The 22547-nt window shown below is 37.2% G+C and overlaps 1 protein-coding gene across 1 annotated transcript in view; it reads left to right on the forward strand.

The window, feature by feature from the left end:
- Kap-alpha3 (karyopherin alpha3) overlaps window positions 1-22547 on the forward strand; it is a 243775-nt gene that overhangs the window by 173563 nt on the left and 47665 nt on the right. The window contains exon 10 of the mRNA XM_067151813.2: window positions 6502-6736. Within this exon, the coding sequence (XP_067007914.1) occupies window positions 6502-6736 (235 nt within the window). The remainder of the gene's footprint in view (window positions 1-6501; window positions 6737-22547) is intronic.

A 22547-nucleotide genomic window follows, 5' to 3' on the forward strand; every position in this document is an offset into this window, starting at 1 on the left:
TTCATACGTAAGGCCTGTTTTTGTAATGGATGCCACCCTTCATTCACACATATATGTTCTTGTCTCGGAACCCAGTGGGAAATTTCGAACAAGCATGACACTTGATTTACCCAATGTAAAAGCATATGCTAGCAAATCACCAAACATGACAAAATGGGATTTGAAAGTGTTCCTGGAACGGGTGTTATGGCTGGATTTGCACGGTAGAGATCAAATTCTTCTTATGGTTGATTCTGGAAGAGCAAATAAAGATGATGCCCTATACCAGGGATGGCGAACCTATGCCACGCGTGTCATCTAGTGACACGCGGACACGATTTCAGTGGCACGCCATATGAACATAATATTTTATATATACGTCTCGTACAACAGACAGTGCATATCTTACAGTGTTTCACGTGTAAGAAATAAATATCGAAAATCTAACAATAAGTACTAGTTCTATTCGGACGTGCAATATGGCAACACTGCTACACTGATAGGTCCGAAAGTCAAGTGATAGTGTTGTTTTCTGGTGGTTTTGTATACGGACATCGCAAATATGTTTTCGGTGCCGAAAGAAACAGAAACTTAACAAAGGTGGTGACCGTATTTTTCAAGAACTCTGGCCAAGGGAATTCGGACTGTTAAAAAGATGTGTTGCCTGTGTTCGAAAACAGTTGTATCCCCCATATTTAATGTAAAGCGCAATTTTGAGACTGGTCATTCAAATGTTTGTTCCATTTCAAATGAAGAAAGAAGAGAGTTCGTTTCATAAAATATCCAACATTACACAAACAAACTAGTTCTTTTGCATCATCTTTTCGGCCCAGGAATAATATCAGTGCGGCTTTTTCTATCTGTCTCATTGCATAGTACAGCATGCATGGGAAACAGATTTCTGACGGTGAGTTGTTGAAAGAAAGTTTCTTATTGACGTCCGACACATTATTTGAAAACTTCCCTAACAAACAACTAATAATTAGCAAGATTAAAGGAGTCCCAGCCAGCTGAACTGCTGTCAAGGATAGAATAATAAAAATGAGTGAAGTAGTTTCGGAGCAGTTGAAAGCTAATTTGGATATCTCCCACATATATGCAGTATGTTTTGATGAAAGCATGAATGTGACCTTACAAACAAGGATAGCTGGGTTTTTTTAGATTTTCTTATGGAAATGTGATGAGGGAGAAATTAGTTTAATTGTTGAGCGTACAGTACAAACTACAACATGGGAAGATAATGAAGCTAATGGAGGAAGTATTTACAAGATATATTGCACCCGTTATGCAAATATTTATAATAAATAAATAACTCAATAAATGAATAAATAAATAACGTATTATGAAACATAATCGGGAAATTGAAAGGAAGTTGCGAGAGGGGGGTGTAGGTTGTAGACATCCCGTAATGGAAATGGAAAACAACAAGTGGCACAGTCCACAGATGAGAATAATAAACCAGAGTTAAAATGGCACACTAGTTGGAAAAGGTTCGCCATCCCTGCCCTATACAATGAGACAGTTCCAGAAGATGTTGAATTGTGCAAGAAGCTGATCCCTACAAAATGTACTGGATTGGTACAACCAGCGAACGTTTTCCTTTTCCGTCCATTCAGAAATATGGTACGGTTATCACTGATATGATAGTGTTATCCACAGTAAGTGTGGCAAAGAGAACAATTTCTTCGCATTCAATTGTTTGTACACTTCCAATTCTCAGCAAATAGATTCAGGCAATTGATCTGATTTGCTTTCTTCAAATGTGGTTATGCCGATGGACATCCAGGATCATTTCAGACACCTTCCAGGTACTGTTTTGAGAGTGGTTTGGAAGAAAAATGTTTCAAAGATGCCTGTGTTAAGCTCGCCTTTATTCAATGTACTTACTGTGAAAGAGGTTTGTCTAGACCACAGATTACCTCATGTTTTACTGCACTCCAACTGCTATGGGTGCGTAATGTAATTCCAGTCTTTAAATGTTATTGAATTCATTTGCTCGCCCATGTACAATATTCAGCCGCATTTGGACTAATCAGCGTGAGGATTCCTGTCTTTATGTGTACTCATAATCTATATTTGGCAGCTCGTAGCTCCTGTGCTTCCTGCCCATAGTAGCTGTAATTAGCATGGTATGCATATTTCAATATAGTCTTTTCAACACTACACAGATTCAAAATCACCCCCTTTGGGTGAGGGTGGCAGACGAAGAATACACCCACAGTATCCCCTGATTGTGATTGTGTTAGAACCATGAAACTACTTGTGATTAGTACCACCACGCAGGGAACACCATGGGTCGCTTATACTTGCGCGTAGTACCACTATTTTAGGTACCAAATAGGTTTGTAATTAGTAGCACGCAGGAGCACCGTGCGGTCAGCCCCCCACTTAGGGTGCACTGTCGGTTTTTACACTACCTGTGATTAGTACCACGATATGAGTGACACCATGGTCCTGGCTTGCCAATGATTAGTACCCACTATATGAGGAACACCACGGGATAGTACGGGTCCCTGTGGTTAGTACACTTATGTGATGAACACCATAGGTTTGTGTTGCCTGTAAATGGCACCGCAGTCTGCGAAACACCCTAGTTCTGTGTTACATGTGCGAATTTCATTACCTATGAGTAGTACCATAATGTGTGGAATACAGTGAGTCTACGCTACTTTTGATTAGTACCGCACCATGACAATTACCATGGTTCTACTTCCTTTAGCGATAAGTACCATTATGAGGGGACCTGAATTTTGGACTCTTTTAGACCACAAGCATCATCAATTCAGTATTGTGCTTTAGAAGCAGTCCTTTGGTCAGCAATACTATTGTTATACGTCAATTTCTGTGAATGTGAGGCACTGCGGGTCGAATCCACTGATTGTTTTAAATTCATATTCATCCATTCATTCTTCGTCCTCACATTTTGAATTCTGGTCAGTGGAGGATTTTTGACTTTTAATTTGTCATTACATTTCGTACCATTAGGGGCCGATGACCTAGATGTTAGGCCCCTTTAAACAACAACCATCATCGTTATCAGATTCAAAATGTGTGCCACAAAAGTTGTGTACCTTTCCTTGTGAGTGAGATATGGCATTCTGACACTTAGACATCAGTGTTATAATGGTGAATTTTGGTATTTATAGAAAAGCCCCTTTTGTTATGTTCCACGTGGTTTGAAAAGGTACCTCCATTTTCTTTCTCTGGCCGCTGAGGCCTTTGTATGTAGTCCGTTTGATTGGATCCGCTCACCAACGTATTAAAACTTATGCACATGGTTCATTGTTCTATATTAGGTGTTCAATTGGGTCGTGTTGTCTTTGATGTTTGACGTTACTTCCGTCTTTTCAAAGAATATCTGCAAGCCTATTTGTTCTGTTGCGGTTTCAATCTTTTTGTTGTTATTGCTATATCATCCACAAAAGCTAAACAGTTAATTTTTACTTGTTTCTTCTTCAACCCGAACTTTAATGGTCTGAATAAGTTTCTACCTGTATCTGGTCTCACTCCTGTATTAATTTCTCTATTATTATTATCATTATTATTATTATTATTATTATTATTATTATTATTGTTTCGTGTAGGCCAGCTAAGGACCACGACATTCAATTATTGCATTTTGGAATGGGCTTTGATGTTTGCCCAGTAGTTGCACATCCTCGGACTGTGTTGCTCCTTCCTCTCCTTTGTGCAAAGGGCGCCAGTCTTCTTTGTTGGTAGTCTGTCCTGGAACTTCATATGTTTAAGCATCTTCCTGAGTGCTCTCCGATCCTTTAAGATTCCTTCTGTTATACCCAGTTCCTGTAGATCTTTATCCACTTCCATCAACCATGGTGACTTGGTCTTCCTATTTTGCCAGTAGCTGAAAATCCGGTTGGTCAACCTGGTAGGATGCATCCTGTAGACGTGCCCATAGAATGCTAGGTGTCTCTTCCTTGCTACATTCGTTATTCTTTCACAGTATTATTATTATTATTATTATTATTATTATTATTATTATTATTATTATTATTAATGGACTTTTTAAATAATAAGTTCTACCTCCACCTAGAAGCTTTCCGAAGATAAAGAATACACAATACAGTGAAAACTGATCAAAAAAGAAATAGCTTGTAAAGAACGTGAAAATTATATATAAATCAATCATGATCTGCATTTAAGGCTGTCACCCAGGTGGCAGATTCCCTATCAGTTGTTTGCCTAATCTTTTCTTAAATTCATTATTTCACCCTAACTTCAATTTACTTCAGCTGTAAGTAGCATGTTTTTCCCTCTCCATATAAACTCTTGTCTGCTATTTGTAGTTTCTGCCACATATAAACTGCATGTTTCATTACACTGTAATTCACTTCCCAAAGAGAACGTCTCTACTGTATATCAAATGAGTGAAGTGCTAGTTCATAACAGTGTTCTGTTATAACAGGTTTTCATCACAGAAGTTGTGGTCGATTAGTAGTTACAAACAGAAGTCTGCATAAAACAAGCTGGTTTTCAGCTTATTGTACATCGTATCATGGCAGTTCTGCTTTTGCCGGTAACAATTACAACAATGCTCCCTACAAACACACTAGAATTTTTATCTTTCAATTTGCTTTATGCCCCACTGACACACATAGGTCTTATGGCAACGATGGGATACAAAAGGGCTAGGAGTTGGAAGGAAGCGACCATGGCCTTAATTATGGTACAGTCCCAACATTTGTCTGGTGTGAAAATGGGGAAACCCATGGAAGACCATCTTCAGGGCTGCCAACAGTGCGATTCAAACCCCCTATCTCCGAATGCAAGCTCACAGCTGCGCATTCCTAACTGCATGGACAAGTTGCCAAGTATGCCAGGAATTAAATGACTTGACCTCATACATAAAAGAATGACACGGTCTAGCCCAGACGAACATAATAATTTTAACAGAATCTGGGAGCATCACTTCTGTTGCACACACTACAACTCGATAACAGTGTAACGGTTCAAATCCCGTTACAAGATGATATCTGTATTTTTATTATTGTATGATTTTATCTGTATTTTATTATTATTATTATTATTATTATTATTATGTCAGTATTATTATTATTATGTTATCTGTGATATTGTTACTATTATTGTAATTATCAGTCTTATTTAATTCGATTTTGCAATGCCTGTTGCTTGCAAGATTGTACTTAGATGTATGCATATATACGCATGTGTAGATTATCATTAAATACCTGTACAGTGAGAGTTTCGATGTATCAGATGTGGAAGTGACGTTGTTATATTTCTATACCACTGGCGATTCTGCCAAGTCATCGCCACTTCATGGCTACATCATCGTATTTATTTAGCAATGCGCTCAGAGAGTCAGCAGCCCCGGGCTATTTCACCACTGTATGTAATATCTGTCGCGTAGGTGGGAGTATGTCATTGTTATTTCTGGAGATTACGTAGCTGTGTCAACCAACGTCTATAAAAGATGAGTGCATATTGTAGCGTCAGTCATTAGTTATACGGAAGCAGTACAGTGAAGAAGTCTACTAGATCAAGAGGCCTTAGTTGGTCAGTCAGCGAGTGTGAACGAGAGATGGTGAAGACTCAGTGAGCCATTAATTATTGGTCATTGAGAGAGTGAGACCAAAAGGTTGGTCCGTCACTCAGTTGAAGACACGGATGCAAGGGCTTACCATGAAGTCAGAGAGGGCAACCCTGGACCTGCCAAGAGGTAATACCATATTGACTTGCAAAGAAGTCAGATGATATGGAGAAGAAGCAGTCACAAGGATGTATCACCAAGTTAGGCGTGACACATCTACAGTAAACACCAGATCAAAGGAATACGTCGTAATTACACTAAAAGTGTTGAAGGTACAGTCAAGTGAATCAGTGAGGGAAATATTTCGTATAAATTGTTAAATGTCCGGTCAAGAAGAATTCAAATTCATGCCTAGTTTCTTTCAGTTGCAATATCATAATTTCATATTCTCATCTGTTTTATCGCAACAAGACTCACTATTTTTTGATATATTATTTAAAGAATATATTTTGTTCTATCAAACGAATTCATAGTTTCATTTCATTGACAGTAAAATATTTTAACCTCAAAATTAATGGGGAAACCGAACGCCAATCTCCTTTTCCCAGAACTTATATGGTATGTTGTCAAAAGTAAGCTTATTACCCCACACCCTAGAGATAGTCAAGAGTCTCATTCTATTATTGCTGCACTGAGTGGCAGCTGGCGCCCTTCAAATAACGTATGTGTAAGTAAGCAGGTAACAAGTAAGTGTGAGTACAAGGTCCGACGAGTGTGTATTTTATTTAATGAATGTTAATTTTCAGATTTTTCCATTTTAAATGCAGATATTCAGATTTTTCAAGTAAAATGCAGATTTACATATGTTGTAAAGTTAGTAAGAGAGTCTGGAACATCTTACAACAGCTACTGCTGTTGTGTACTGAATCTTCAATGACTTAACTTTGTATTGACAAACAAAGCAGCAGTTGCAAGTTGGGTATCAATATTATTTTTAAACTTTTCCTTTACAGGGTGAATTCCAGACACAAAAGGAAGCAGCTTGGGCTATAAGTAATCTTACCATCAGTGGGAATCGTGACCAAGTCGCACGTCTTATCCAGGAAGGTGTGATTCCCCCTTTCTGCAATCTATTAAACTGCAAGGATACACAAGTGATACAGGTTGTTTTGGACGGTATCAACAACATGCTCAAAGTGGCAGGATCACAAGTGGAACAACTTGCCAACATGATAGAAGAGTGCGGAGGTGAGTGATTGCAATTAAGTTTACCTGTTTTCTGCAGATTTTGTTGGACAGAACTTTTCTCTGAGGATATGTGGTTTTGGGTACCCTATTTGCTTGTATATGTATTGCGTGCTTTCTTGTCACTTTTTATGCTGCATATCGTACATGAGAACCTGACCCTTATGTGCCCCTTTCCTTCTCCAACCTCCCCTAGACCAAATACCATATTCACGTGCATAATTTTTCCTGATCTTTAAACGTTTTACTTCAAAAATGGGAGGGGGCAAAATTATGCAGAATTAATTTTGAATCTAAAATACCAATGTAATTACACCACTTTTGCAGTCCTATGGTAGTCATTAGCAAAGAGATGTCCTCCTTCGAAGAAAAAGGTTGTTCCTCTTCATTACTTACATAGTCACCTTCTGCTTGCTCTAAACTGTGAGATTTCTATATTCTTTTCTCTGAAAATACTCATGATCATCATTTCCCTTTATCCAGCTGTAGCCGGGTAGGGTCAAATATGGTTCCTCTCTACTTTCTTCGTTCTTTCCACCACTCCTCCTCCAACACTGTGTCCCAGTCCAGGTTTCTTTCTATAATGCTTTGTTGGATGGTATCCTTCCATCTCAATCGTGGTCGTCCACGGCCTCCCTTCCTTGGATTTGCATTTCCATCACCTTGTTTGGCATTCTTTCGTCGCTCATCCGCTTTATGTGCCCAAACCATCTTAGTCGGCTCTTCTCTATTCTATCATTTTTTTTTTCCACTTAATTTCTTCCCGGATTTTCTCATTCCTTATTTTGTCTCTTCTCTTCTGTATCATACTCCTCAAGAACTTCATTTCGTCTGCCTGTATTCGACTCTCATCCTTCTTTGTCATTGTCCAAGTTTCTGCTCCGTAAGTTGTTATGGGTACGTAATACATCCTGTACATAGTATCCTTTGCTTCCGTTGGCACATCTTTGTCCCATAACATGTGTCTTACACTATGATAGAAACAACTTCCAGCTTGAATCCTTTTACTAATCTCAGCATCCAGTCGAGCATTCTCCATTAATTCACTCCCCAGGTATTTAAACGTTTCCACTACTTCCAGGGGCTTGTCTGCAAGTCTAATCTGACCTTTCCCTTCTTTCTCCCTTCTAGTCATAACAAGAGTTTTACTCTTTTCTACACTTATTTTCAATCCACATTCTTCGATCTTCCCATTCACCACATTCAACTGTTCGTGAACCTTCCTGTCCTCTTCTCCCCAAATCACAATATCATCTGCAAATAACATCAATTTCATTTCTCTTCCTCCATATGCTGCTTTTGCTGTTCTCATGATGTCATCCATTACTATTGTAAACAGGATTGGTGATAGAACACTTCCCTGTCTCAGCCCACTAGTTATTTTGAACCAACTTGTCCTGCCGACTTGTGTTTGCACGCAACTACAACATTCCTTATATAATGCCATGATCATTTTTATTAATCCCTGTCCAATTCCTTTTTGCACCAGACTGTCCCAAACGTTCGTCCTGGGAACACTGTCATATGCCTTTTCAATGTCAATGAATGTCATCACCATATCATTCCCGTACTCCCAATGCTTTTCCATTAGTTGTCTCATTATGAAAATGGGCTCTATTGTTGACCTTCCACTTCTGAAACCAAACTGATTTTCCTGTATCTGATTCTCAACCCTCAACCTTATTCTACTTTCCAGTATCCTTTCCATTACCTTAGCAACATGGGATATTAAGAGTAATTCCCCTTAGTTCTTCAAAACTTTCTTATCACCTTTCTTGAAAATTGGGATGATTATTCCGTTTTGCCAATCCTCAGGGACCTCCTTATTCTCCCAGACATTCCTGAGAACCCGATATGTCCACTGCAGGCCTACAGCTCCAGCTGCCTTTATCATCTCCACTGAAATTTCATCTATTCCAGCAGTTTTTCCATTCTTCCTTACTGCCATTTCAATTTTATTCATTGTAATTTCTTTATCCATTTCATCATCAACTGATTGCCTTTCCTGGTCGTCCATTGAATGACTGTCATCCGTTCTTATGTTCAGCAGCTTCTGAAAATACTCTCTCCATCTATTTCTTATTTCTTCTGGCTTTGTTAAAATTATGCCACCTTCATCCTTCACAAATCTGGTGTTTACTTGATCTCTCTTTTTGTTTAAGATACCATACAGTAATTTCTTGCTGCCCTGCGTATCATCTCTCAATTTCTGTGTGAATAGGGCCCAGCTTTTCCTCTTTTCTTCCTCCACTACTTTCTTGGCCATACTATGCAAATACTATCTTTTCTTAATCCATTACCAATTTCTGCATACTGGCCTGATTTTTGGTCTCCGAAGTGATAATGGCACACTACAACTGACCTTTTTATTTCGCCAGTAGCATACATCTGATGGCTCTACAATAAACTGTGTTGGTGTGCGTTGAAGTATGTGGTACTTTAGTCCTTTTCAGTTAATAATTATTGTTGTTGTTGATTCTAAAGTGAAGCGGAACAATTATTGTCAAATTTCATCTACTCGTAAGAAGACAGCATTGCCAGTGTTACAAAAATATTGAGACAGTTACACAAAAGAACAATAATGTTATTGTTTGTACGTCCCACTAACTGCTTTCTTTTTGACTGTTTTCGGTGACTCTTAGGTGCCGGAATTTTGTCCCGCAGGAGTTCTTTTATTTGCCAGTAGATCTATGACACGAGGCCGATGTATTTGAGCCTGGATCAGAAGGCCAGTTCCTTAGCTGTCTTAGCCACTCGGCCCGGCAGTTACACAAAAGACTGGCTTCACGTTGTCCTGCCGTGTGTACTCCATTGATATCTCTGTGGTTCATGGATCGTCAATATGATTGCGGAAGACATGTAGAATCCAAGAAATGCAACACATGCAGTGAATAAAAATTACAAAACAAGCTTATTTCATCATTCTTCATAAAAAGTAATTAATCTGGAGTGACAAATGCAAAGTTGTCGTTCACGCCATTTATTTATTTATTTTGGAGCATAATATCCCGTTACCTGTTTCAGACCCTGACTCTAAAACATTGTGCAAGAACACAATATACAGCATCTGAGGTAAAAATGGAAATAATTGAAACTTTGCAACAACAAAAAAAAAAAAAGCCTTTTCCTTTGGCCGCTGATGGTAGTACTGTATTGTATATTACCATATTTACTCGTGATCGGCTGATGATGACCCTGAATAGTGGTCGAAACCACTACTGCTTGTAATTAAGTAGGAATCACACATTACATTTCTAATTCTACTTGTATCGAATAGGTGTATTTTAATTTAATTGTGAACTCAGTTCAATATGGAACATTATGAAATTCTTATCTTTGAATATTAGACCCTCTCACGAATTAGATCCTCCCCTGGCTTTTTGAAACCAAGAAAATGAAAAAATCTCTCGTGCAAGACCCCGCCCCCCCCTTCCTCGACGTAATTCATCAGAGAACAACGATTCCACTTCGAAGCCTTACTGCAACTCCAATAATATCACACAAATTTGTGAATAGTTTCGTCCGTACGAACAGTGTAATGAAAACTCTTCGAAGTCATGCAGTACATGTGTTTCATAGTTAAGAAATGTCTCCGTAGCGTAGGCCTGCTGCTGTGGTGATGTCGTACAAATAGGTGAATAGTTTTGTGTCCGACCTGCGCAATGAAAGCATGCATCAGTCATACTATATGTCGTGTTTTTTGTAATTAAGAATGACCACCAGCGTAATGATTAGCACAATTAACTACCGTTCTCGGGGGGCCTGAGTTCGATTCCCGATACAGTACTGCCAAATATTTAAGAAATGCAGTAAAAATGGCACATGCAGCGCTCCCCTCGATTGGGGGCTGCACCACCCTGCAATGAGAAAACGAGTTTACTTTAGTTAAGAAATATTCACCGTTGTTGCTGTTAATATAGCAGGCGAGATTGTTAACAAAGTGATCATTTAATATCCTGTAATGATATAGATGTTGATTCCCTTAGGGAACCTGAAATATTGGTCCCGAGTGAGTAAATTTATAATACAAATGTAGTTGGTCCGTTATTGGACATTATACATTTTCCAACTAACTCATTGTAAACTGATGAGCCCAATTTAGCACACTGGGGCGAAACGCTGGCAGCCAGAAATGAGTTAGCTGGAAAATTTATAATGTCTAATGACGGACCAACTACATTAGTATAATATCTCGTAACTCAGGTTAATATGACGTATGTAATCTTTGTAGAGAAGTAGGTTTAAAACTCGATAAAAACAATCCAATCACAACTATTGTTTTACTCACCAACATATCTAAAAAAATAATAATAATAATAATAATAATGGTATTGATTTTACGTCCCCACAAACTACTTTTACGATGCATTAATTAAAAAAATTATGGAGGCCATGAATGTGCAAAATTGAAATTTATGATAAAGCGCATTACCGCCACGCATGTAGATATCCATAAATGCAGCAAACTTTCCTGTTATTTATTTCTATTCTTTCCTTCAGGGAACTTTGACACTATCCAGGCAATTTTTAAAGATATGAACTTCATTAATGTTTCCGTATTGAATTGAGATTAACGATATCTTATCGTTACTATCCAGGCACTTCGTAGCATAGCTAACCTGAACAATGCGGTCTCTCTTATCTCAATTACAGTTGTTTAGGTAAATCCTGATGTGATAAATGTACAGAACAATCATGAAATATACTTTAAAATAAAGGCCTGCCTTTCAGTAGCCGCACTTATCCAAAGAATGCTTCCAGTCACTATGTATTACATTTAAAGATAAAAATTTCATTGTTCCGTATTGAAATTATTAACATTAAAAATTAAATAATTGAAGTTCAACCAATTCAATACATAAAAGAAAGAAATGTAGTAATTACATTCTTATTTAAATGGGACCGGTTTCGACCCTAGTCCAGGTCATCGTCAGCCGTAAAAACAAGTAGGCGAAATCACACAATGTTTATGAATATTGGAGAAATAGGTCAGTTTCACACTCTGTCAGGCACAAAGTCACAACACTATCAAATAATATATGAAGGTTATAAATAAACTTGAAGTCGCAGATGAATAGATTTGTAGAAGCAAACCGCCAGTTCCCGGTGATCAGCGCGGCAAATTCAAGGTCGTGCGCTGCGGTCTCGAACGCCAAAGTAGAGTGGAGAATGTCTTGAAGGTCCAATATTTGTCTCGGTTGCGGGAAGTTAAGTACGTATATAAAAAATATACGACGCAAATCAGTATAATTGAATGAGAACTTGTGCTCCTGCTAAGTTCTTGGAAAACAGTTGACTTGAAAAAACAATTGTAAGGAGAAAAAATGTAGTAAAAAGCGCAATATCGGAAAACAAATGAAAACTTATATGCACAGTGCGCTATTTTTTAAATTGAAAAAATTATTAGGACATGATTGAAGTAGTCGAAGTTGGCGCAAGACAAGAGTTAAAATTTGAAAGAGGAGAACCGAAATGAAGGTCGATTGTTTTTTTTTTTTAATAAATAGAGAAGGTAGAATAAATTAACAGAGGAAGAGTGATAGTGAAAAAAGAGAAAAAATAAGAGATTGAAGTTAGATGGTATTGAGGAAGGATAAGATAGGGAAAATGAAGGAGGGGTAGTTTAGGGTGGGTTAGGAGGGTGGGTTATTGGAGGTAGAAAATGTGGGTGGGAACTTTGTAAGGTATGGAAAATAGAATTGGGGTTTTGGAATTTGGAATTTTTGAGAAGAAGAATTAGGAAGTCAAAAAGGATATTGGGTTTTTCAGAAATGTCGTTTAAATTTAAATTAGGGTTGAAGTACTGGTCAAGGTGGATAAAGCAATTTTCAGTAATGTTTAAGAGGGGGCCTTTGTTAATGATCTTAAGTATATTCATGTCATTGCTAATACTGGTGAAACTATGCTTGGAGTCTTGTATGTGCTGTCCTATGGCAGAGAATCTGTTGTATTTAATGGCGTTGACATGTTCAGAGTACCTGATATTGAAGTTGGCTTGGTGTGACCAACTCTTCAAAAACATATTGCCATTTGCATGATTCTTGGCGCACTGCCGTGTTGTTTATAATGTACACTATAAATTGAGGATAGTTATGTCCACCTTTTCAATACAAAAGCAATGTGACGTCATTAACACATCACATATTTATTACCTTTCAAACACTGGGACCGGTTTCGGCATTATTTGTATGCCATCATCAGCCATAGGAAACTTAGTGACAAGGCCTATATATATATATATATATATATATATATATATAAATGAACATATTCTTACAATGACTATTAAAATTTTTGGTGTACACCATAAAACCTTAGATTAAAATTGGTAGCATATTTTATGCGACATATTATGACTTTATACAATTATTTGACTAAAGTTAAAGCTTTTTGTCAGTTTTTATAAATATTACAAAATGTTAATAGAGCATCCAGATAACAATTTTCAATCTTTAAAAAACTTTTATAACTACTAGGCGTTAAAGATAATAGTGCATTTGTTTGGTCGATAATACTAAATTGACATGCATTAAAATGAAATCGCCTACTGTCAGATCGGAAAACAGTGACCTATTTGTACTAGGTATGGGGATAAGTTACATTATAAGTCTGTAGTAATTCTATAACTTGTGTTAATATAGTTTGGTTATTTAATAACAAGTCGAATAAAATGATAAATTCGGCTGATATTTTAAACTTTAAAACATTATATGTCCATTGTAGAGGTCCCTTTTTTCAGTGAAGATATATAGTGAGCAAAACAGTTCCTCTTAGAATTGATTGCAGGTTCACTCTATTTTAGGTGGATTTTGGATTGAATAAATTTCTTATTTCGTAATGTAATGTCGTTGAGCAATGTTCGTAATGTAATATTCCGTCTTTTATGCTAATGTTCATAAAATGTAGATCGACTTGATAGAAGTGGACTGGTGAACCAAAATTTCTTGGACCATTACATTCAAGGTCTTTGAGGTTCTAGAAATATCTCTATCCAAGACGGACCTAAGAAGAAAGATATATATACTATGTATTAGCGTAAGAATAACTAAGTTTAATAGGCATTATTTTCGTTTAAGTAGAAACTCACCCTAAGCACTATGTTGTCGAGAATGAAGCTGATGAGGAACTGTCTACCGGAAAAGCAGAAAGCAGAGTACGAGTATTAGAAGAGGGGCGGAGCATGTTATGTAGGGGAAGGGGGATCGCGATAATGCGAGGTTATTGGTCGGGAGGGCGTGGATTACGGAGGGGATGGTAGATGAGCATATTGCGCACCATTTTGTGTACTGGTTGATTTATTGGTCTTTTTAGATTGTTGATCACTGAAATGAGCGTATCAAACAATATCGTGGGTTTTTCGGATACCTCATTCAGATTATAATTCGGGTTAAAATACTGATCTAATGATATGAAACATTGTTCCGTTATGTCAAGTAAGGGCCCTTTTTCCATTATTTCTACGACGTCAATATCATGGTTGATGTCATGAAAACTGTGTTTATAGTCATTGATGTGTTGTCCTATAGCTGAAAATCTCCTGTATTTAATGGCGTTGACGTGCTCATTGTACCTAACCTTAAAGGATCTCCCTGTTTGTCCAATGTATGTACTATTACAGCTGTTACAGTGAAATCTGTATACGCCCGATTTATCATATGGGTTTGGTGCGTTGACTAGTTTAGCGTTATGACATATGTCAAGATTTCTGTTGTTGGTTTTAAACGAGATGTTGATCTTATTCTTCAAAATGTTTGTGATTCTATAGACATTAGGGTTAAATGTGAATGTTGAGTAGACTTTTGGTCTAATTATTTCTTTTTGTAGGTTTGATTTCGGTCTGTGCTTGAACTTATAAATTATTCGTTCTGTGAAACTACGATTATAGCCGTTATGGGCTGCAATACTACGTATTGTTTTTAGTTCTCTATTTAAGTCTGATTTTGACATGGGAATGCTAAAAGCCCGGTGTATCATACTATTATAGGTTGCTCGCTTTTGGCTGGGTGGGTGTATGGAGTCCTTATGAATGGTTGTAGCGGTGTGTGTTTGTTTTCTATAGATCTTATATTTAAAGGAATGCGGGAGCCGAGTGATTGTTAGATCTAAGAAGTTAAGGGCTCTGTTGTCCTCGGATTCTATTGTAAACTTAATATCTGGATCAATATTATTAAGGTGTGCCAGGGTGGTAGGTGCGTCTGAAATGTGCTGGTCCATAACTATAAACGTATCATCAACAAATCTGGTCCACAAGAGAATGTTATTAAATTTCTTATCATTTTCTATTCTAGTATGTTCAAGGAAATGAAGATATATATCAGCCAAAATACCAGACGCTGGTGACCCCATGGCCAGTCCATCTTGTTTGTATATCACTTTCTCGAATGTAAAGTAATTGCTATTAACCAACAGTTTAAGGATGGTCATAAAATCTGCTATTTCTAATTGACTGAGTTTGCTGTGAGTACGTAAGTTTTTTGAAATTATTGGTAGTAATTTTTCTGGTTTTATGTTTGCATACATGTTGATGATATCAAATGAATGCATCGTATAATGGGGTTGCATTTTAAAGTTGTCTAGTTTTTTAACTAATTCTAGAGTGTTCATCGCGGATTTGTTTGCTTGAAAAGTATAATGTTTTCTTAAGAACTGTTGTATAAATAGCGCTGTCTTGTAGAGAGGGCTCGGTCTAAAATTTACTATCGGACGTATAGGTACTCCTTCCTTATGGATTTTTGGTTGGGCTTTGACTGTGGGGAGATCAGGATTCATGTTGATCAGCTTGATTTTTTCGCTATCAGTCAACAGGAAGGTTATGTTTTTTAGTGTCTGTTTTAACTGTTTTTGAATAGATTTGGTTGGATCTTTTTCTATTATTGTAAACGAACTGTCGGTAAAAAAGTTTATTGTTTTGGTTATATAATCAGTTTTGTCCATTATAACAGTGGTGTTTCCTTTGTCCGCTTTGGTGATGATGGTTTTTGTATCTTTAATCTTATTCTTAAGCGGTAGGATCTTTTTTGGTCTTCGTGTTGCGTTGAATTAGTAGTGTAAATTGGTGCATTGAGAATACTGTTTAATTGTTTCTTCGCTTCATATCTAACCTCATTCTGAGTATCAATAGGTATTTTGTTGATTGCCGCTTCTGTTTCTATTACTAGTTGTTTAGTCATGTTCGCTAAGTTATAGTTAGGCCAATTATACTTGGGGCCTTTGGAGAGAATAGCAATTTATTGATCCAGATATTAAGTTTACAATAGAATCCGAGGACAACAGAGCCCTTAACTTCTTAGATCTAACAATCACTCGGCTCCCGCATTCCTTTAAATATAAGATCTATAGAAAACAAACACACACCGCTACAACCATTCATAAGGACTCCATACACCCACCCAGCCAAAAGCGAGCAACCTATAATAGTATGATACACCGGGCTTTTAGCATTCCCATGTCAAAATCAGACTTAAATAGAGAACTAAAAACAATACGTAGTATTGCAGCCCATAACGGCTATAATCGTAGTTTCATAGAACGAATAATTTATAAGTTCAAGCACAGACCGAAATCAAACCTACAAAAAGAAATAATTAGACCAAAAGTCTACTCAACATTCACATTTAACCCTAATGTCTATAGAATCACAAACATTTTGAAGAATAAGATCAACATCTCGTTTAAAACCAACAACAGAAATCTTGACATATGTCATAACGCTAAACTAGTCAACGCACCAAACCCATATGATAAATCGGGCGTATACAGATTTCACTGTAACAGCTGTAATAGTACATACATTGGACAAACAGGGAGATCCTTTAAGGTTAGGTACAATGAGCACGTCAACGCCATTAAATACAGGAGATTTTCAGCTATAGGACAACACATCAATGACTATAAACACAGTTTTCATGACATCAACCATGATATTGACGTCGTAGAAATAATGGAAAAAGGGCCCTTACTTGACATAACGGAACAATGTTTCATATCATTAGATCAGTATTTTAACCCGAATTATAATCTGAATGAGGTATCCGAAAAACCCACGATATTGTTTGATACGCTCATTTCAGTGATCAACAATCTAAAAAGACCAATAAATCAACCAGTACACAAAATGGTGCGCAATATGCTCATCTACCATCCCCTCCGTAATCCACGCCCTCCCGACCAATAACCTCGCATTATCGCGATCCCCCTTCCCCTACATAACATGCTCCGCCCCTCTTCTAATACTCGTACTCTGCTTTCTGCTTTTCCGGTAGACAGTTCCTCATCAGCTTCATTCTCGACAACATAGTGCTTAGGGTGAGTTTCTACTTAAACGAAAATAATGCCTATTAAACTTAGTTATTCTTACGCTAATACATAGTATATATATCTTTCTTCTTAGGTCCGTCTTGGATAGAGATATTTCTAGAACCTCAAAGACCTTGAATGTAATGGTCCAAGAAATTTTGGTTCACCAGTCCACTTCTATCAAGTCGATCTACATTTTATGAACATTAGCATAAAAGACGGAATATTACATTACGAACATTGCTCAACGACATTACATTACGAAATAAGAAATTTATTCAATCCAAAATCCACCTAAAATAGAGTGAACCTGCAATCAATTCTAAGAGGAACTGTTTTGCTCACTATATATCTTCACTGAAAAAAGGGACCTCTACAATGGACAATTAATGTTTTAAAGTTTAAAATATCAGCCGAATTTATCATTTTATTCGACTTGTTGTTAAATAACCAAACTATATTAACGCAAGTTATAGAATTACTACAGACTTATAATGTAACTTATCCCCATACCTAGTACAAATAGGTCACTGTTTTCCAATCTGACAGTAGGCGATTTCATTTTAATGCATGTCAATTTAGTATTATCGACCAAACAAATGCACTATTATCTTTAACGCCTAGTAGTTATAAAAGTTTTTTAAAGATTGAAAATTGTTATCTGGATGCTCTATTAACATTTTGTAATATTTATAAAAACTGACAAAAAGCTTTAACTTTAGTCAAATAATTGTATAAAGTCATAATATGTCGCATAAAATATGCTACCAATTTTAATCTAAGGTTTTTATGGTGTACACCAAAAATTTTAATAGTCATTGTAAGAATATGTTCATTTATATATATATATATATATATATATATATATATATAGGCCTTGTCACTAAGTTTCCTATGGCTGATGATGGCATACAAATAATGCCGAAACCGGTCCCAGTGTTTGAAAGGTAATAAATATGTGATGTGTTAATGACGTCACATTGTTTTTGTATTGAAAAGGTGGACATAACTATCCTCAATTTATAGTGTAAATCTAAATTCAATACGGACCAAAATTGAAGTTCTTAACTTTAAATGAAGTTCTTAACTTTAAATTGTTTATAATGTATCAGTGTTTGTCACTAAATAATCTTACATTGCAGTTACATTCCAAGAAAAGTGTTATGCGCTGAACAAATTACCCAGCAAGATAATGGGCGTGGGAAATGATAAGGACCGCAAGTATTACAAAAAGTAATGACCTTCCATCTGTGTTGAGGTTACATTCTATGCCCCTTATATTAAGAAATTCAATCAAATACCCTACTGAAATGTTAGTAGGACGTAAAACCAATAATATTAACAAATATGCAACTCTAGTATACTCAAGCTTGAGGGTCCATATTGTTAAACAGTGCCATAAATTTCACAATCGAAAACTTGTGGGTCTGTAGCGTAGTGGTTATCGTGGTAGTCTTGAAATTGAAAATTCAAAGCCATGAGTTTCGAATCCAGTCACTTTTTCTTTTACTGTAAGAAAATAATAATTTTTTTTTTGCGTCCCTCTAAGTACTTTTACGGTTTTCGGAGACGCCGAGGTGCCGGAATATAATCCCGCAGGAATTCTTTTACATGCCAGTAAATCTACCTACACGAGGCTGGCGTATTTAAGCACCTTCAAATACCACCGGACTGAGCCAGGATCGAACCTGCCAAATTGGATCAGAAGGCCATTGCATCAACCGTCTGAGCCACTCAGCCCGGCGTAAGTAAATTATTTCAGTGCATTATTGGCATAGGCTTGAGCACCAGTCCAATTAATTTAAAACGTGTGTATGGTAATTCTTCATGCATTAATTTGTGAAAGAGACTTTAGGAAATTCTGGACCCTTCATCCTTGTCAGGAATATCGTAGTTCACTCACGTAACCCCAATATGTGTTATATATTATGTATTTTTGTCTTCAGAGGTAAAACGGAAAATTCAAAGAATGGCAAAAGCGAGATGGCAGCGTGAGGTTGAGTTGCTCTATAGAGTTCGGAAAGATCGGCCGTACCGAAGAAGAAGAAAAAGAAAGAAAGAAAGAAGTCAACATAATGGACCAAACTGCTGTTTCTTAATTACAGCTTCTTCTCTTTCCCAAAATCTTAATAAATCATGGGTGTTGTTAGGTTATCTGTCCCCGTTGGCTCTTTGGCTGATTGGTTAGCTCTTCGTGCCCCCCCCCCACCATTTATGATACCTTCATTCTTTGGAGTGTTGGACTTCTTCCATTTCCCTTCTAAAACCAAACCCCTTGGCACTACAGCCCTTGAAGGGCCTTGGCCTACCAAGCGACCGTTGCTCAGCCTGAAGGCCTGCAGATTACGAGGTGTCGTGTGGTCAGCACGACGAATCCTCTCGGCCGTTATTCTTGGCTTTCTAGACCGGGGCCGCTCTCTCACCGTCAGATAGCTCCTCAGTTGCATAAATTATTCCTAAGGTACCGAAAGCTTCCTTTTTTCCTCTTTCCTGGCTAATAATGTGAGAGACCATACCAAATCCTGGGAGAATTCGAATATAAACTTCAGGATGCCCAAAAAATCAAAAGAGGTGTTGATAAAGAATAGGGTCACCCCCACCTGCAGGATCAAAGAATGAGGTATTTAAGTTTCGGTCAGTGAGTAGTATACCACGGGGCCGGCCCATTTTCCTTCTGATTAGTGTTAATAGAGGATGGCTGGCCAGTTGTACTTCCTTTTAAAATAATCACCACCACGGAATGGTCAGCATACTGACCTTCGGTTCAGAGGGCCCTGGTACGATTCCCGGCTGAGTCGGAGAATTTAATCGCGTCTGTTAAGTCCTGTAGATCAAGGGCTACGGGTTTGTGTTCGTATTCATACGCATCTTCAAGTATATACAACACATCATGCAAATAACAACCACAAAAACACTAGTGAGTACGGTATATATCCCTCCACATATGATTTCTGTTATGAAAGGCATCCGGCCGGAAAACTAGGCCAAGTCCATACAAAATCCTGCGTTAGGTAATTGAGAAAAGGTTAGAAAGAAGAGGAGAGTGTAGTTATTAAGTATTTCCCCAGAGGCTGGGTGGATCCTCAAACAGATTCTGCTTTATAATTTTTAAGACATAGCGAAAGGCACAGCTAACATAATGCTCGTTTGGAGGTTTATGAAGGAGGAATTTCATATTTTAAAATTTCATTCTTAATTATTGTGATTATTCAATTATTTTAATAAAAATATTTCCAATAAGTGTGGTGCATTCCTCTCAGCTGTAGCACAGACAAGTATGCAGTTCACACCAACACGCTAGATGTCGCCACCATCGCTGTTCGCACTCCACTCATTGCTGTTGATATACATCTGTCCGGTATTGGTGTATTAAAGTATTTGCCTTAAACCCATTCCAGTCTGGGCATTAATATCCCTAACAAACGTTCTGGACTGGACATTTTTAAGGATCTTTAAAACATTATATCTCTGTACCTTTAGTAGATGTTGGCATGATTCTTTTTTCTTTGTGCTTGTTTGAGAATCTAATTTTCAAAAGCGCTCTTTGTATCATGTCAACTATCACTTGAGATTTTAAAATTGTTTATATATTATACCATGTTTTGCGAATGGAAGAAAAGTCTGACGGAAAACTAAGCAAGTACATTTTTCTGAAATACAGTTATATTTACCCTGTTTCGCTAATATGAAATGTGCATTGTAATTACAAAACAACAATAATGAGTATGATATCAAAACAATAATTTTTCAATATTAATAATAATAGTAATAATTACAATAACGAAAATGGGAGCTCTTACAAAATTTTATTTTAATTGATAAATTTTGTTAAAACTTATTCAAATGTAAAATTATTGTTCCATTTACCACAAAATACTTCTGAGAAGGAGAAAATAAGTCTTCTAAACCGACAACTTTACAAATATGTAGACAATCTTACGTATTCACGCAAATATGAAATACGCGGGAACATGCGCTAGGCCGTAAAACGATCACCAATCACAATGAAATGCAAGAAGTTGTTTCGAATTAATATGTCAATAATATGTTCATTTGTGCATAAACTTATAATATATCATAAAATATCGAAAATATCACTTTCGTCGAGCACATGTTCGCCGCGAGAAACCATGTCTTAGCGCTCACTGAGTGACAACATCTACTGATGCATGCAGTTCAAAAATATCGTAAATTCTCTGACTTTAACATATAATACTGCCATCTGCTTAAATACTCTCGTAACTAATACATGAAGAGACACGATGTAACCACCAGAATGCGTGCATAGCTCGTTCTGGATTTTTAGCGAATTGTCAAACCTTACTACGGGCTATGCCCGCAGCGTGCCCTGAACGTAATTTCGGCCGCTGTAGCTCGCAGTTAGACTGGAAAGAGTTAACAATGCACAGATAAGAATTCTGTTTATTTACATACATATTGGCGGAAATACGAGCTTTAATATTTGGCGTGGAATGTGACGCATGTGTCTCGTCGTCAGCACTGAGTGAAAGTGGAGTCATGATGCATGTGTGTCGTCATCGGCCGCGAATGTGTTAAAGAATAGTGTTGGATGTTTATAGCCTAGAAGTCATATGTTCACTGCACAAAATTTGAGGTTATCGCATACTGGGACCCACCCCCACCTTACTTTTTTTTCTTTCTTTAAATGTGGGGGGAAAATTGGGGGTCTAATACAAGAGTAGATACGATAGTTTCTTACTTTAATGCTCAGAGCAGCCAGATATCAGTTCTTCTGTTGTCACTGTTCGAGAGTACTGCCAACACAGGTGCAGGGATTTTGTGTGTTATTAGTAGTGAATTGTCTCGTCTACCTATTTCATGGTAAAATTGCATATTCTTCTCGCCTGACAATGCATACTCAGTAATAGGGGCAAATAAATGTTTTACTAAATTTGTGAAGGACAAGCCACCACAGGTCTGTTTATATTTTGGGTTGTTCATATCATCCCACACACATCTGTGCACCACTGCACCAGTCACTGTGAGCCCCGCCATAAAATAATAGCAACAAGCCGTTCAAAAATACAGTAGAACCCCTATTTAATGCTTTCACAGGGAGCTTTTTAACCTTAAATAGGGTTTTACCTTAAATCGAGGTTTCAGTAGAAAGCACACCTTTTCAAGAGATGTTTGCCTGTATTAACATAAAGTGTACCATCTTACATTATTTACACAGTGATAGCAATAAAACAAGGAGACATCTACCCTACACGCTGTACTGTTGTTACAGTTTGTGCTTCATTTTGACAGATTTTTGTCGGTGAATGCAAAACCACTTCGGCTGTTCTTATAACATGCATGATTTTTCCATAAAAGTCGGGCAAGATGCCAAACTCGCACAAAAACACATTAAACCATTGAACTGCAATTTTTCTTGAAAATAAATATAGGCTACATTGAATACGATTTAATCTGGCTTAAAAGAGAACCCTTTTGCTACAGCAAGTTAACACACTGAAACACAGTTCACATTCTAACAACAGTTCAGCACAGTGTG

Source organism: Anabrus simplex, chromosome 7 (genome assembly GCF_040414725.1).
Source record: "Anabrus simplex isolate iqAnaSimp1 chromosome 7, ASM4041472v1, whole genome shotgun sequence".
NCBI classification, from domain to species: Eukaryota; Metazoa; Arthropoda; class Insecta; order Orthoptera; family Tettigoniidae; genus Anabrus; species Anabrus simplex.